This window comes from Chlorocebus sabaeus, chromosome 20 (assembly GCF_047675955.1).
Source record: "Chlorocebus sabaeus isolate Y175 chromosome 20, mChlSab1.0.hap1, whole genome shotgun sequence".
NCBI lineage: Eukaryota > Metazoa > Chordata > Mammalia > Primates > Cercopithecidae > Chlorocebus > Chlorocebus sabaeus.
The window spans coordinates 48120097-48136482 of record NC_132923.1 but is presented as its reverse complement, the minus strand read 5'-3'; the positions used below and the strand labels follow the sequence as shown (position 1 = coordinate 48136482).

Below are 16386 nucleotides of genomic sequence, written 5' to 3'. Positions count from 1 at the left end.
GTGATTTTGATTTGCATTTCTCTAATGATCAGTGATGTTGAGCTTTTTTTAATGTGCGTGTTGGCCACATGTATGTCTTTTCAAAAGTATCTGTTCATATCCTTTGCCCACTTTTCAGTGTGGTTATTTTTTCCTTGTTAAGTTCATCATGGATGCTGATGTTAGACCTTTGTCAAATGTGTAGTTTGTGCAAATATTTTTTCTCCCATTCTGTAGGTTGTCTGTTTACTCTGTTGATAGTTTCTTTTGCTGTGTAGAACCTCTTTAATTTAATTAGATCCCGTTTGTCAATTTTTGCTTTTGTTGCAATTGCTTCAGAGAATATTATGAACACCTCTATGCATATAAACTAGAAAATCTAGAAGAAATGGATGAATTCCTGGACACATACACCCTCCCAAGACTGAGCCAGGAAAAAATAGAACCCTTGAACCGACCAAAAGCAAGTTCCAAAATTGAATAACCTACCGACCAAAAAAGCCCAGAACCAGATGGATTCATAAACAAATTCTACCAGATGTGCAAATAAGAGCTGGTACCATTTCACAGAAACTATCCAAGAAAATTGAGAAGGGACTCCTCCCTAACTTATTCTTCGAAGTTTTGTTTTTGTTTTTTAAATAGAAGCAACACAGTATCCTTTATGAGAGGCTATGGACTTGAATTTTTCATCCCTCTGTAACCTCCTTCTGCCCTGCATCAATTTGATATTGATGGATCAATATTTTTGAAGCATTGCTACACTGTAGATAACCTTAGTTCTCTTTAAAAAGAATTACCTTAATTGAATTTGTATCATGTTTGAATATGCTTTATTCTCCAGCTAATGAGGTTATAGTAGGAAATTTAGTTTAATTATTGAATAAACTAGTCATGTTGATTTAAAAATAATAGTGTTGGCCGGGCGCGGTGCCTCACGCCTGTAATCCCAGCACTTTGGGAGGCCAAGATGGGCGGATCACGAAGTCAGGAGATCGAGACCATCCTAGCTGGCTAACACGGTGAAACCCCGTCTCTACTAAAAAAATACAAAAATTAGCTGGGCGCGGTGGCGGGCGCCTGTAGTCCCAGCTGTACGGGAGTCTGAGGCAGGAGAATGGCTTGAACCTGGGAGGCGGAGCTTGCAGTGAGTGGAGATGGCGCCACTGCACTCCAACCTGGGCGACAGAGCGAGACTCCGTCTCAAAAAAAATATAATGATAATTATGTTGGAGAAACCATGGACAATCTTCTAACTGAGTTTCAGACTTAATATAATCACTTTTATGTTTTAAGTGGAATCTACCCTGGGAAGTAGTCTTGCAACTCAAATACTTTTTTTTTTTTTTTTTTTTGCATGAATTGGTTGAATTCATGGATTGTCTATAAGCATAAGGAGATTTCATTTAGGCTCATCTCAAAGTTTGAAAAACGCTGTTTATTTGAAAAATATTAACTTCCAATTTTAAGCAGCAATTCATTCTAATAAGTAATTTTAACAATATTTTATTTACAGATTGCCCAAGGACTCCAGATACTCCAAATAGTGACCCTCGTTGTTCTACTAGCAACAATAGATTAAAGGCTCTACAAAAACAATTGGATATAGAACTTAAAGTAAAACAAGGTGCAGAGAATATGATACAGATGTATTCAAATGGATCTTCAAAGGTAAGTGTAGTAAATAAATGTAACTACTTAGTCATTATTTGCAGATTCCATAGTTATAAATTTATCTACTCAATAAAATTTATTTGTAACTCCAACATCAGTACTGGTGGCATGGCACTTTGGCAGTCATTTGTCTACATGCCTGGAGCGGGGGAAATTTGAATTATCTGACATGCTTATTTCCAGCTGAGGTCTAACCAAGGTGATTTTGCCTAACCAAGGTGATTTTGCCTTCTTAAGCTATGGTACACTAAAAAGTATCCTTTTTGAGATCTGTTTAGTGCTGTGTTTGTCACATTTTTGTGCTTTTAATTGGTAATTTCACTGTTTAAACACTATATTATGACATCTGAGATCATTTTTACCTCAAAATTTGAAAGAGTGAATAAAAGAATTTGGAAACATATTTTGTTTCGTGGGTTTTTTTTTTTTTAGATAACATTTTAAAAATTGTTTATTCCTACTAAGACCTAGTTAATCAAAAATTTGACCTTATGGGTAAAGGATACACAGAGCTTCCCATATCTGCAAGTTTTCTGTAAATCTAAAATTATTTAAAAAGAAATTATCTAAAAAAATTTAGTCTATAATGAGTTTTCCACATTATAGACCACTCTCCCAAGTTTTCGGGAGAGGGCAAATGAAAAGATGGTACATTTGGCATCATCAATAATTGCTTGACCTAGACCTGTGCATTCTTGGGAATCTGGTATGGGCATATAACTCCTAACTGAAAATCAGTGTTACGTGGAGCAATTCTTAGTAATAAGAACATGTCCTTGTTATTAAGTATAATGCAGCAAAAAAAAAAAATGTTGTGAGCCACTGAACCAGATTATGCTCAAGGTTCTCTTCAGCCTAAGGTTCTATAGTTTTAATAATTTCCAAAAATTCTAAGAAGGATATAAAATTATAAAATATACCTTTTTACTTTCAACTCATGTATTTTAAATATTTTTATCTCTGCAAATCAATTTTTTATATTTTAATAGATATTTTAAAAATAATTTCATAATAAAAGTTCTTATGTAGTTTGTTTGTTTGTTTCAGTTTAAAAAGAATTTGAAATCAGAGGGAAATTTTTTTTTCTTAGTCGTGCATCCTAGCTATTCACCCCAAATGAAATTTGAGGCTAAGCCTGGTGGCTCACACCTGTATATGTAGCACTCTGGGAGGCTGAGGCAGGAGGATTCCTTGAGGCCAGGAGTTTGAAACCAACCTGGTCAATATAGCAAGACCCTGTCTCAAAAAAAAAAAAAAAAAAAATTGTTTAAAGAGAAAGAAAAAAAGACATTAGGGAAGATATCAAAAAGAAAGAAATGTGTACTTTTCATAAAAAATGTTTTAATGTTAATTATGAACATTAGATTTTATGTTCAAAAGAATTTTTTGTTACTTTTAGAGAAAGGTATTTGTTCCTATTTACTTATGTGATATTTGATAGGATATTATTTCACTAACTTTGAACATTTCTTATTGGATGATAGAGTTATTTTTTGTGCTGTTATTTTTAGCACTGACATTTAGTTTTAGGGATTTTATATTTTTATAAAATGTTATTATGACCTTTTTTTTCCTAAGTAAATACTTTGTTCCTGGAACTGCGATTTTAGCACATTATGCTGAGCATTTTCAAATTAACCCAGCTACTACCTTTGGAGTAAAGTTTTTAAATCTGGGGTGGAGGGTTTAGTTTGAGGGGTTTATGAACCCTTTGAAGTTATAGGAAAAGGAAGTGTCTGTGTTGATAGTTGTATGGATGAAAGGGCTGTAGGTTACACCTTATTCTCAAAGTGGTCTTTAATCCACAAAAGATTACTAACCACTCCTCTAAGTTGAACAGTTATGGACATATTAAAAGTAAAACAAATAGATAACCTAAAACAACCACAGATCCAAAGTGAACAAGGCTGTGAGCATCGTGTTAAAACAGATATGTCAATTTTGCATAGGTTTTTATTTTGAATTAGATTTATTAATTTGAGAGGGACTCAGATGGATGTCCAAAGTCCATTTGCAACTACTGTTGTCTCTGAGATAGGCCTGCCAGTTATTTCTGTCTAGATTCCACCTTAACTGTTTTTATTTTTCATCTTTAAACTTCTCAAAGGGTCAGAGTACATCGTTTTAGATTAGGGAAAATTATAAATTTTAATTATGTGGAATATTAATTTATTCATTAAGGATTTAGTTAAAAGTTTGATAGCCATTATGCTAGGCTGTGGGGTATAAGTGTAATAAAGATGGTCCTTATTACATACTAGGTACACAGTAGATAATATCCTGCTTTTAAGAGACCCTCTATCTTAAAAGGAGATATATCGTGTGTGAATAGTTACAGTGTGTAATAGTGATTTGTTTGACTTTGGAAGCACAATGGAGAATAATCATTTAACTGCCAGAATGAAATCTTTTAAGTTTTAGTATGATATTTGAAGGATGATTTGGCATTTAATAAAAAATTACTTTTTAGGGATGGTGGTGTGGTTGAGTGCAGTATATACACAGTAAGGAACTGTGAAATAGCCTGGCTTATTCTAAGGAATGAAAGTGATTTGGTGTGGCTGTAGCACAAGTTCTTAGCATATTTCTTACCTAACATATCTTAGGGTAGGTAAAATGTACTTCTGATAGTAAGAGTTGTCAACTCTAGCAGTCGTTTTCAATTAAAAGCCATAGGGAAACAAATCTGAATCTCCAGAAAGACATTCATTTTGTTTGGGAAAAGTCCTCCAGGTGATTCCATTAGGGCTTCTTTCCCTTCCCCACCAGTGGAGTTTTAAGTGGGTGAGGCATAGTGAGAGATACAACGTAACTGAAAGAAAAGCCAGGTTATATGGTAGTTTGCACAGAATTAAGCAGTTGTGATTATCTTACAAGATAGATGGAGCTGCTGAAAGCAGGGAGCTCCTTTTAGCAGGGAAAATACACAATCAGATTTCAAATTTAGAAATTTCACATCCATCGGTCAGGTGTGGTGGCTCACGCCTGTAATCCCAGCACTTTGGGAGGCCAAGGTGGGCGGATCACCCGAGGTTGGGAGTTAGAGACCAGCCTGACTAACATGGATAAAGAAACCCTGTCTCTACTAAAAATACAAAATTAACTGGGCATGGTGTTGCATGCCTGTAATCCCTGCTACTTGGGAGGCTGAGGCAAGAGAATCACTTGAACCTGGGAGGTGGAGGTTGTGGTGAGCCGAGATCACGCCATTGCACTCCAGCCTGGGCAACGACGAAAGGAAAACTCCATCTCAAAAAAAAAAAAAAAAGTTCACATCCATCCTCCTCAGACATAAAGAATTAATTAAAGAAGGTCTTATATGCAGGCAGTAAGTTTAAGTAGTGTTTTGCAGTAGTACAGGTTAAATAGCTTCCTTTCTCTTGTAACAGCAGTGAAAACAGTGAAGATAAGAGTCATACTTTTGGTATCTTGGATATGAGGAAGGAGGCAGAGTCAAAGATTGTTCTTAGATTGGTTATGTGGATAGACTGATAAATTATGGTGCCCTTCACAATGACAGAGAATTCATGAGGGGGAGCAAATTTAGGGACAGGGATGATTAATTCAGTTTGGCAGTAAAAATTGTCAACAGGACTCTGGTTATTGGATTCTACATGATTAAATTATTACCCTTGTGCATGTTATGATCGGAGCTGTCCTTTTTAAATTTGTCAGATATTTTCACCCTCCTGCTTCAGAACCCTCCAGTAGTTTTCCCTCATACTTAAAATCCAAAATTCTTATTCTGACTCTGAAAACCTATAGCTTCTGATCTCATCTTCTAAAACACCTTCATCTCTCATTACACTCTAGCTACACTAGCTTCTTTTCTATCCTTTAAACATAGCAAGCACACTCTTACCTCAGGGCTTTTTCACTTGCTATATCTTTGCCTAGGTATCTGTTCTCCCAAGTACTTTTGTGGCTTTCTCCCTTCATTAAGTCATCTACTTGGATGCTACCACCTCAGCAAGCTCTTCACTACTTATCCTAAGATAAATAGCAACCTCTGTCTCTTCTTATCCCTTTATTACATTACCACTACCTTAAATTACAATTTATGTGATCAGTTTCTTTATCATCAGTTTTCAGCATTAGAATATAAATTTCATGCAGGCAGAGACATTATCTTGGTTGTTACCGTATCTTCAATACCTAAAACAATACTACATTGAAGTAATTTGCTACAAATACTCAGTAAGTATCTGTTAAAACAATGGATACCGCTTCACTGCCCATTCCATTTATCTTCCTCTGGCCCATAATTTACACATTGTTCTTTTTCTTATTTCATACTGTGTGTACTGTAATTATTTTCTTATTATCCCTTTTATGACTAACATGTTTTTATTGTCAGCACAAGGATCTGAGGAATGGGATGCAGTTATTTTACTCTGTTACATAAGTAGTTTAGCTTGCCATTTTCTTATTTGGTAGTGTGGCTTTAAGCAGCATCATTGTTTTTTGGTTTTTGTTTTTTTACCATTTGAAACGATCTCTGGGGGCTTCATGAGATATGTTAAAGACATACCTCTTGTTTGTTGTTGTTGTTGTTGTTTTGAGACAGAGGCTCGCGCTCTCGCCCAGGCTCAAGTGCAGTGGTGCAATCTCAGCTCACTGCTACCTCCCCCTCCCAAATTCAAGCGATTCTCCTCCCTCAGCCTGCCTCCTGTGTACCTGGAATTATAGGCACACACCACTATGCCTGGCTAATTTTTTGTATGGCTAGTAGAGATGGGGTTTCGCCATGTTGGCCAGACCGGTCTCGAACTCCTGACCTCAAGTGATAGATAATATCCAAAGTCCATTTTAAAAGTTTCATCATATGTTGACATCCTGCAGATCCTCCAGAAATTTCTGTGGGAAAATTCACCGATTTTGAAAATAAAATACAAGTGCTGTTTCTTGCTTGTTGAATTGAAATAGTGAAGAAAGGAGTATTTCCAAAGAAGTAAAATGATGGAACTACTGTCATTTTGCATGACAATAAAATAATAAAAGAAGTAGCTTAATTGAAGAGGGTAATATTATATGGTTTACTTAATATTTATACTTTTACATTAGAACTTCAAGACACTTAATCATTATTTTTATTGTCCTAAAAGAGAACATTTTAATGCCAATTATGTGCTAGGCAATATAATTTTAGTTTAATGCTAACAAAAGTTTTATATTGAAGAGAATGGTATCACAATTTACATAGTTTATGCAAGAAACCTAAGGCTTTCAGAAAATAGATAATTTGTCCAAGTTTATATATAATAAGATTTGGGCTCAAGTCTGTCTGACTGCAAAATACGGTTGTCCCATTAAATTATGAGCTTTGGAATACTTTAGTCTGATCTCAAATAAATTCAGTCATGCATTGCATTACAACAGGGATACATTCTGAAAAAAGCATCAGTGGGTGATTTCATCATTGTGTGGATATCATAGAGTGTACTTACACAATTCTAGAAGGTGCTAGACTATATGGTATAGCCTATTGCACTTAGGCTGTAGTAACAGCATGTAACTATACTGAATAGTGTAGGCAATTGTAACACAATGGTAGGTACTTGTATATCTAAATATATCTAAACATAGGTATATGTATTCCATTGTTGACCTAAATGTCATTATGCAGCAGTCTGGCCAGAAGCTATTTTCTAAATGACTGACTTTGGGAATATGAAAGAAATAGAAGAAAAATTTATAAATTTCGTAAATATGCAATGTTTTTTGCATATTTTGCATATTTACCTCCATGGTATATTAACCTGAGTTTGGTATTCAGCAGAGTATATCTCAGCTCACTTTTATTCCCCTTATCTCCAATCTTTTTCTTCTTTATTCAGTGTCAAATAGTGTGTGTTTGATTTATTGAAATAATACTGCCGTCATCAAGCGTGTCTCTTGGGTTCTAAGAGACATGAATCTCCGGGAGGATACAGGTTGATTGTGTGCTATTTTATTTCCAAATTAGTACTGATTGCCTTAGTGATTAAAAATAGAGATGCTTAAATAAAATGCAAAGCTTGTCCTTTCTTATGAGTAAGTACTTTCTAACTTGATGCTTAATCAATTTGTGTGTGTATGTGTATGTGGATACCAGTCTTTAACAACTGATGCAACTCTAAAAACAGGAGGTGGCATTAACTTCTAATATTTCTTTTTAAAATTTCTTAGTTTTCTACAGTTGCTGTAACAAAGTATCACTAATTTAGTGGTATAAAACAACAGGAATGTATTATGTTATAATTTTGTAGTTATTTTGTCTGAAGTGAACCTTACTGAGCTTAAATCAAGGTGTTGGCAGGACTGCATTCCCTTCTGGAGGATGTACAGCAGAATGTTTCCCTGTTTTTTCCAGCGGCTGGAGGCTACTCACACTTCTTGGCTCCTGGCTTCTTCTAAGCCAGCAATAGCAGGTCCAGTTTTTCTCACATCACATCACTCTGACCTTTTCTTCCTCCCTTTTCTACATTTAAGGACCCTTGTGATTACATTGGGCCTATCTGGATAATCAAGGACAGTCTCTGTATTTTAAGGTCAAATGATTAACAACATTAATTCCATTTGCTACCTTAAATCTCCTTTGCCATGTAAGGTAACTTACTAACAAGGTTCTGAGGCTTAGGACATTGACATCTTTGAGTAGGTCATTATTTGGCATACAATTCCTCTGTCACTCACATTCAGTGTTACTGGAACTAAGCAATGGTATGCTATTGCATTGGTTCATTTGTGTTACTGTAAAGGAATATCTGAGACTGAGTAATTTGTAAAGAAAAAGGTTTATTTTTGGCTCACGGTACTACAGACTGTACAAGAAGGATGGTGCTGGCATGTGCTTCTGTTGAGGGCCTCAGGAAGCTTACAGTCATGATGGAAGATGCAGGGCAGCCAACATGTCACCTGGTGAGAGGGAGCAAGAGAGAGAGGAGGAAGTACCAGGCTCTTTTGAACAAAGAGCTCAACAACCAACATGAACTCATAGAATGAGAACGTACTCATACTGTGAGGGTGGCACCAAGCAATTCATGAGGGATCTGTCCCTGTGACCCAAATACCTCCCAGTAGGCCTCGATTCAGACACTGAGGACTTACATTTCAAAATGAGATTTGTAGGGACAAACACCAAATCGTATCAGGCATTAACATTATTTCACTTAATTCAGAGCTTTTTTTGAAATCTTAAGAGATGACAGAAGTCTATTCTCCAGCTTTATTAAGAAGGTCTCATTTTTTGACATTAAAGTCTTTCTAGGGACCTTTCTCATTGTCACCAGGGTTGACAAATGCTGTTTTCTACCTCTCTTAGCATAATTAATTGGAACACAAATGCTATCTGATTAGGTTTTTATTTTAGGTTTAATCATGGAGGCATTCATTTCATACTATGTTTCTGAATCTTAGAGTTATTGATCATAGTAAAGAAAAATTCTTTATTTTTTGTGTATAGCAAAAATAAGAAAATTACAAATGTGAATTTGGATTTTGATTTTCTAAAAAATAGTAACAAGATTCAAACCTACAGTATCTGTTAGCAGATAAATGTATTGTGCTGTGTGTGTATATATATATGTATATACATAATGAAATATTGTTCAGCCTTGAAAAAGGGAATACTGCCATATATGACAACATGGGTGAGCCCAGAGGACATTATGCAAAGTGAAATAAGCCAGACACAGGAAGAAAAATACTGCATGATCTCACTTCCCTGTGGAATCCAAAAAAAAGAGCTGAATAAATAGAAACACAGTAGAATACAGTTACCAGCAATAGGGAGGAAGAAGAAATGGGGAGAAGTAGGTCAAAAGGTACATATTTAGAGTTAGGTAGGATGAATAAGTCCAGAGATCTAATATATAGCATGAACTACAGTTAATATTATATACCGAAAATATGCTAAGAGAGTAGATTTTAGATACACGTAATACATATACACATGAAAAGGGGTAACCGTAGAAGTAAATTTGTTTGACTGTAATAATCATTTCACTGTGTGTATGCATACCAAAACATCATGTACACTGCAAGTATATGCAATAAAAAATAAATTTTAAAAACACAGCCATAATAAGATTTACTTCTCTCCCAAACTGTCTTAACTAATGGAGTTGTTTTTCACAATTATCACACTGTAAGTTTGATGGCTCTTTTTTTGTAAATGTATCAGTAAGATATATTATAGCGCTAACAGCATTCTTTTAACTGTTTTTCACTTGCTGATACATCACTTGATCTGTTTAGAGTTATGAAAATGTTTCATTTTCCCCTTTATTTGCTTAATTTTTCAAACTTTTTTTTTTAATAGGATCGGAAACTCCATGGTACAGCTCAGCAACTGCTCCAGGATAGCAAGACAAAAATAGAAGTCATACGAATGCAGATTCTTCAGGCAGTCCAGACTAATGAATTGGCTTTTGATAATGGTGATGGAATAAATTGTCCTCCTTCTTATGAGCATACTGGTGCTAAATAATCTTATGTAGGAACAGGGCAGTGGTTCAAAGTTAAGGGGGAGGAAGCATTATTATTACTATCTTTTTTTTTTTAATCTTGAGTTTTAGACTCTTCACTTGGATAGATGCTTTTAGATATTTGGCCCTTATATTTCAAGAAGATATTGATCTAGAATATATCTCTTCATTTAAATAGATTATCAAATACTTACAGTCAGTCTGTATCTTTAAAACAATCTGTTACCTGTTTAAGAGTATGATTTTGTTTTCTTTTGTTTTTTTTGTTTTGTTTTATTTATTTATTTTTAATTCCAGAAGAAATCTTTACAGCTAGTTGCTAAGAGTAGGAGTAGAAATTTTCAGTCTCCCAGTGTTACAATATTTGGATATCTTTCACCTCTAAAATCTTTTTTTCAGATTTATAATTTTGATGTATAATGACAAAAATGAAAGACTGAATTTCAGTATCATATCAAATACTTTTATTTCAGTGTTTATTGATGTAAGGACTAAATTACTGTAATGTCACGGGAATTCATTTCTTTTCATGATTTTAATCACTGCAAATTGGAAAGTCAAATAAATGGTGCAATTAAAATTTCTTTTTTCCCTTCTAGCAAAACCTGTGATAAGTCCTCTTGAACTTCGGATGGAAGAATTAAGGCATCATTTTAGGATAGAGTTTGCAGTAGCAGAAGGTGCAAAGAATGTAATGAAATTACTTGGCTCAGGAAAAGTAACAGACAGAAAAGCACTTTCAGAAGTAATTCTTAATAAAATTTTTATTTGATTTAATAAATACATTATTCAAAGTACGTGATTATTTGAGTGACAACAATTGTCTTTTCTCTGTGCAAGGCTCAAGCAAGATTTAATGAATCAAGTCAGAAATTGGACCTTTTAAAGTATTCATTAGAGCAGAGATTAAATGAACTCCCCAAGAATCATCCCAAAAGCAGTATTATTATTGAAGAACTGTCACTTGTTGCATCACCAACACTAAGTCCACGTCAAAGTATGATATCTACACAAAATCAATATAGTACACTATCCAAACCAGCAGCATTAACAGGTATGTAGTGTATATCCGTTGTTTTTTGTGTGTATTTTTGTCTATAACTGGTTCTAATAATTGAAAAACTTGTGCATAGATTTTTTTCAATTGTGATAAGATACACATAGAATAAAATTTGTTGTATTAACCATTTTAATTTTATTCAATTTGGAAGCATTTAGTATATTCACAATATTGTGTGACCATCACCACTACCTAGTTTCAAAACATTTGCATCACCCCAAAAGGAAACGCATACCCGTTAAGCAGTCACTCCTCATTCCCCCTTCCTCCCAGCTGCCAGCAACTACTAATTGTCTGTCTCTACAGATTTGTTTATTCTAGATATTTCATATGATAGAAATTATATAATTTGTGACCTTTTTTGCCTGGCTTCTTTTACTTAGCATATTGTTTTCAAGGTGCATTCATGTTATGTATGAGTACTTCACTCACTTTTAATGTCTGAATAGTATTCCGTTTGCGGGAATATTCCAAAATTCAAAACTTTTTGTGCACCCAACATGATGCTCAAAGGTCATGTCCAAGGAAATTCTCATTGGAGCATTTTGGATTTGGGATTTCAGATTTCCAGATTAGGGATGCTTAATCGGTAAGTATAATATAATATAAACATTCCAAAATCTGAGATATTCCTGGTCCCAAGCATTTCAGATAAGGAATACTCAACCTATATACCATATTTGATTGACCTGTTTGTCAGAGCATATGGGTTCTTTCTACCTTTTGACTGTTGTGAGTAGTGTTGCTATGAACATTTATGTGCAGGTTTTTGCTTGAACATCTGTTTTCAATTTAGGGATATATTCCTAGGAGTATAATTGCTAGGTCATATGGTAGCTATATCTAAGATTTTGAGGAGCTGTCAAACTGTTCTTCACAGCATTTACATTATTTTATACTTCTAACAGTAATGTATAAAGTGGGTTTCAGTATCTCCAGATCCTCACCAATAGTTATTTTTCTTTCATTCTTCTTTGATCATGTTCTAATAGGTCCATTATTGGAAGTATGGTAATATGTCTAACTGTTTCTGTAGAACCGTCTCTGTTTCTCCCTTAAGTTATGTAAATTTTTGTTTCCTATATTTGTGGGCTCTGTTGCTAGGTCATGTATGTTTATAATTTTTATATCTTCTAGATGGATTGACTCCTTTACCTTTACCTTAACTCCTTTATAATGTCCTTTCTCTCCTGTAATAATATTTAATTTAAAGTCTGTTTTGTCTGATTTTAGAACAGCTACCCCTACTTTGTTTTGGTTTTGTCTTTGGGTTCAAATAAGTCTCTTTTAGATTATATATTATTGTGTCCTGTTTTATAAGATCCATTCTGTCAGTCTGTGCTTTTTTTTTTTTTTTTTTTTTTTAATTCATTTTTATTGGGACAGTCTCACTCTGTCATTATAGCCTCCCACTCCCAGGTTCAAGCAATTCTTGTGCCTCAGCCTCCCGAGTAGATGGGATTACAGGCATGTGCTACTGCACCTGGCTAGTTTTTGTATTTTTAGTAGAGATGGGATTTCACCATGATGGCCACACTGGTCTCAAACTCCTGGCCTCAAGTGATCTGCCTGCCTTGGCATCCCAAAGTGCTGGGATTACTGGTGTGAGCCACCGCATCTGACCAGTGTCTGCTATTTAATTTAATAGTTTAAGACAATTATCCAGGTGAGGTTGCATGCACCTGTAGTTCCAGCTTCTTGGGAGGCAGAGGCAGGAGAATGGCATGAGCCCAGAAGTTTGAGGCTACAGTGAGTTGTGATTCTACCACTGCACTCCAGCCTGGGTGACCGAGCAAGACTCCATCTCTAAGAAAGAAAGAAAGAGAGAGAAACATTTAAAGTAATTACCAATAGGATGTAATAATCCTGGTGGTAACTACTGAGGGGTAGGTTAAATTTAATAGGTTTATAGCACAGTCCCCCACAAAACTGCCATCACTTCATAAGCAAGCAGCAAACTTAGAGTTCCCAAGGCCACATGCACCCCTGACCAACTGTCTACAGATTCCAGAATTTCTACTAACATCTCAGCTCAGTAATTTGCTGGAACAAACCATAGAACTCAGGGAAGCACTATACTTAGGATTACATTTTTATTATAAAGGATACAAATTAGGACCTTCATGGCTCACTGCAGCGAAAAGAAAATAAACATAAAGGGGAAGATCTTAGAGGATCTCAAACACAAACCTTATGCGTCCTTAGGATATATCACCCTCCTAACACATCAGTGTCTGTCACTGATCAGGAAGTTCACTTGAGCATTGGGTGTGCAGGATTTTCACTGGGGCTTTGTTACGTAGGTGTGATTGAGTGAATCATTGGCCACATGGTTGAATTCAGTCTCCAGCCTTGTGCCCCTCCCTAGGTCAGGAGGTCAGACTGATTGATGTGTGGCTCAAAGCCTCCACCTCCTAAAGATATGATCATTCTTTCTGGCATGGCCAGCCCCCCATCCTGAAACTGTCTAGAGGCCAACCATGAGTCACCTTATCAGGTGTGGTCTGAGGTATCCACTATGAATAACAAAGGCACTCCTATCACTGGGGGACAGTCCAGAGGTTTAGACTTAGAGGCTGTCTTCTAGAAACCAGGGACAAAAACCAGCCAAATTATTATACAACAAAAGGGCTTCTGGCATTTTGCAGGTTTTTTTGTTTTTTTGTTTTTGTTTTTGTTTTTTTTTGCAAGTGTTTATCTTTTTTTCTCTGAGTTCTAGTACTACCTTCTTTTGTTTTTTTTTTTTTTTTTTTTTTTTTTTTGAGACGGAGTCTCTCTCTGTCGCCCAGGCTGGAGTGCAGTGGCCGGATCTCAGCTCACTGCAAGCTCCACCTCCCGGATTTACGCCATTCTCCTGCCTCAGCCTCCCAAGTAGCTGGGACCACAGGCGCCCGCCACCTCGCCCAGCTAGTTTTTTGTATTTTTTAGTAGAGACGGGGTTTCACCGGGTTAGCCAGGATGGTCTCGATCTCCTGACCTCGTGATCCGCCTGTCTCGGCCTCCCAAAGTGCTGGGATTACAGGCTTGAGCCACCGTGCCCGGCCTTCTTTTGGTTTTAATTGAATTTTTCTACTCCATTTTTATTTATTTATTTTCGAGACAGGATCTCTGTCTGTTGCCAAGGCTGGAGTACAGTGGTGTGATCATAGCTCACTGTAACCTCAAACATCTGGGCTCAAGCAATCCTCCTGCCTCAACCTCCTGAGTAGCTAGGAGTACAGGAACGTGCCACCACACCTAGCTAATTTTTAATTTTTTGCTAGGAGTGGGGTCTCACCGTATTGCTCAGGCTAGTCTCAAACTCCCAACCTCAAGCAATTTTCCCACCTCAGACTCCCAAAGTGTTGGGATTACAGGCGTGAGCCACTATGCCCAGCTTCTACTCTACTTTTCTTATTCTCTTCTTGCTCCCTTTTCTGAGATAAATATATATATATTTTTTCTCCTACCTCAGCCTCCCTAGTAGCTGGGAGTACAGGTGCACACCACCATACTCAGTTTATTTTTTTTGTAGAGACGGGGTTTCTCTATGTTGCCCAGCCTGGTCTTCAACTCCTGGGCTCAAGTGATCTGTCCGCCTTGGCCTCCCAAAGTGCTGGGATTACAGGCATGAGCTACTATGCCTGGTCTTTCACTAAATCTTGAACTCCTCACAACCACTCACCTTACTGCCTCTGTAGTTTTTGCCCTTTCCAGAATGGTCGTATAGTTGGAATCTTACAATATGTAGCCTTTTCACATTGGTTTCTTTCACTTAGTAATACACATTTAAGTTTCCTCCATGTCTTTCCATGGTTTGATAGCTCATTTTGGTTTTGTGCTTAAAAATACTCTATTGTGTGTATGTACCATAATTTATTTATTCATTCATTTACTGAAGGACTTCTTGGTTGCTTCTAGGTTTTGGCAGTTATGTATAAAGCTGTTATAAACATCTGTGTGCAGGTTTATTATTTTCTTAGTGATTACCCCAGTGATTGTAACTAATGTCCTAAATTTATTATAATCTTATCTTTAGTAGCCTACAAAACTCCTTCACTGTGCTCTTGTTATATTGTCACAAACTGTCTTTATGCACCATATACCCATTAACATAGGCTATAAATATTGTTTTATGCATTAGTCTTTTAAATCATAAAGGAAACAAAAGAAGAGTTACTTAAAATATAGAAATACTGGCTTCTGGCCGGGCGCGGTGGCTCACGTCTGTAATCCCAGCACTTTGGGAGGCCGAGGCGGGCGGATCATGAGGTCAGGAGATCGAGACCATCCTGGCTAACACGTTGAAACCCCGTCTCTACTAAAAATACAAAAAAAAAAAAATTAGCCAGGCGTGGTGGCGGGCGCCTGTAGTCCTAGCTACTCCGGAGGCTGAGGCAGGAGAATGGCATGAACCCGGGAGACGGAGCTTGCAGTAAGTCAAAATCGTGCCACTGCACTCCAGCCTGCGTGGCAGAGCAAGACTCCATCTCAAAAAAAAAAAAAAAAAATACTGGCTTCTATATTTACTTAGGTAGTTAATTTTACCTGCATTTGTCTTCCTTTCTTCCTTTCTCTTTCCCTTCCTCCTCTCCCTCCCTCCCTCCTGCTTCTCTTCCCTCCCTGCCTCCCTTCCCTCCCTCCCCTTCCTGACCGCCCCCCCTTCTCATCCCACATCCTTCATTTCAGTCTAAAAGGCTTTTTTAGCATTTCTTATGGGCGGGTCTCCTAGTGTCTACCTCCCTTAGCTTTTGTTATCTAGGAACCTTTTTATTTTTTTTCTTTTTTGAATGATAGTTTGCTATATATATAGAATTCTTGGCTGGCAATTTTGGTTTTTTCCAGCACTTAAAAAAATGTCCAACTGGGCACAGTGGCTCATACCTATAATCCCAGCACTTTGGGAGGCCGAGACCGGTGGATCACTTTAGGTCAGGAGTTTGAGACTAGACCAGCCAGCGTGGTGAAACCCCATCTATAGTAAGAATGCAAAAATTAGCTAGGCATGATGGCGTATGCCTGTAATCCCAGCTACACAGAAGGCTGAGGGAGAAGAATCGTTTGAACCCGGGAGGCAGAGGTTGCAGTGAGCTGGGTTGTGCCACTGCATTCCAGCCTGGGTGACAGAGTGAGACTCCTCTCAAACAAAAAAAGTCCTCCTGCTCCCTCCAGGCCTTTATGCTTTGTAATGAGAAATCAACCGTTAATGTTACTGAGGATACCTTG

General features: G+C 36.8%; 1 protein-coding gene across 1 annotated transcript in view; it reads left to right on the top strand.

The window, feature by feature from the left end:
- Nucleotides 1-16386, top strand: part of PKN2 (protein kinase N2) — a 161015-nt gene that overhangs the window by 88728 nt on the left and 55901 nt on the right. The window contains exons 3-6 of the mRNA XM_007978053.3: nucleotides 1496-1650; nucleotides 9956-10073; nucleotides 10721-10866; nucleotides 10962-11175. Coding sequence (XP_007976244.1) covers nucleotides 1496-1650; nucleotides 9956-10073; nucleotides 10721-10866; nucleotides 10962-11175 — 633 coding nt within the window. The remainder of the gene's footprint in view (nucleotides 1-1495; nucleotides 1651-9955; nucleotides 10074-10720; nucleotides 10867-10961; nucleotides 11176-16386) is intronic.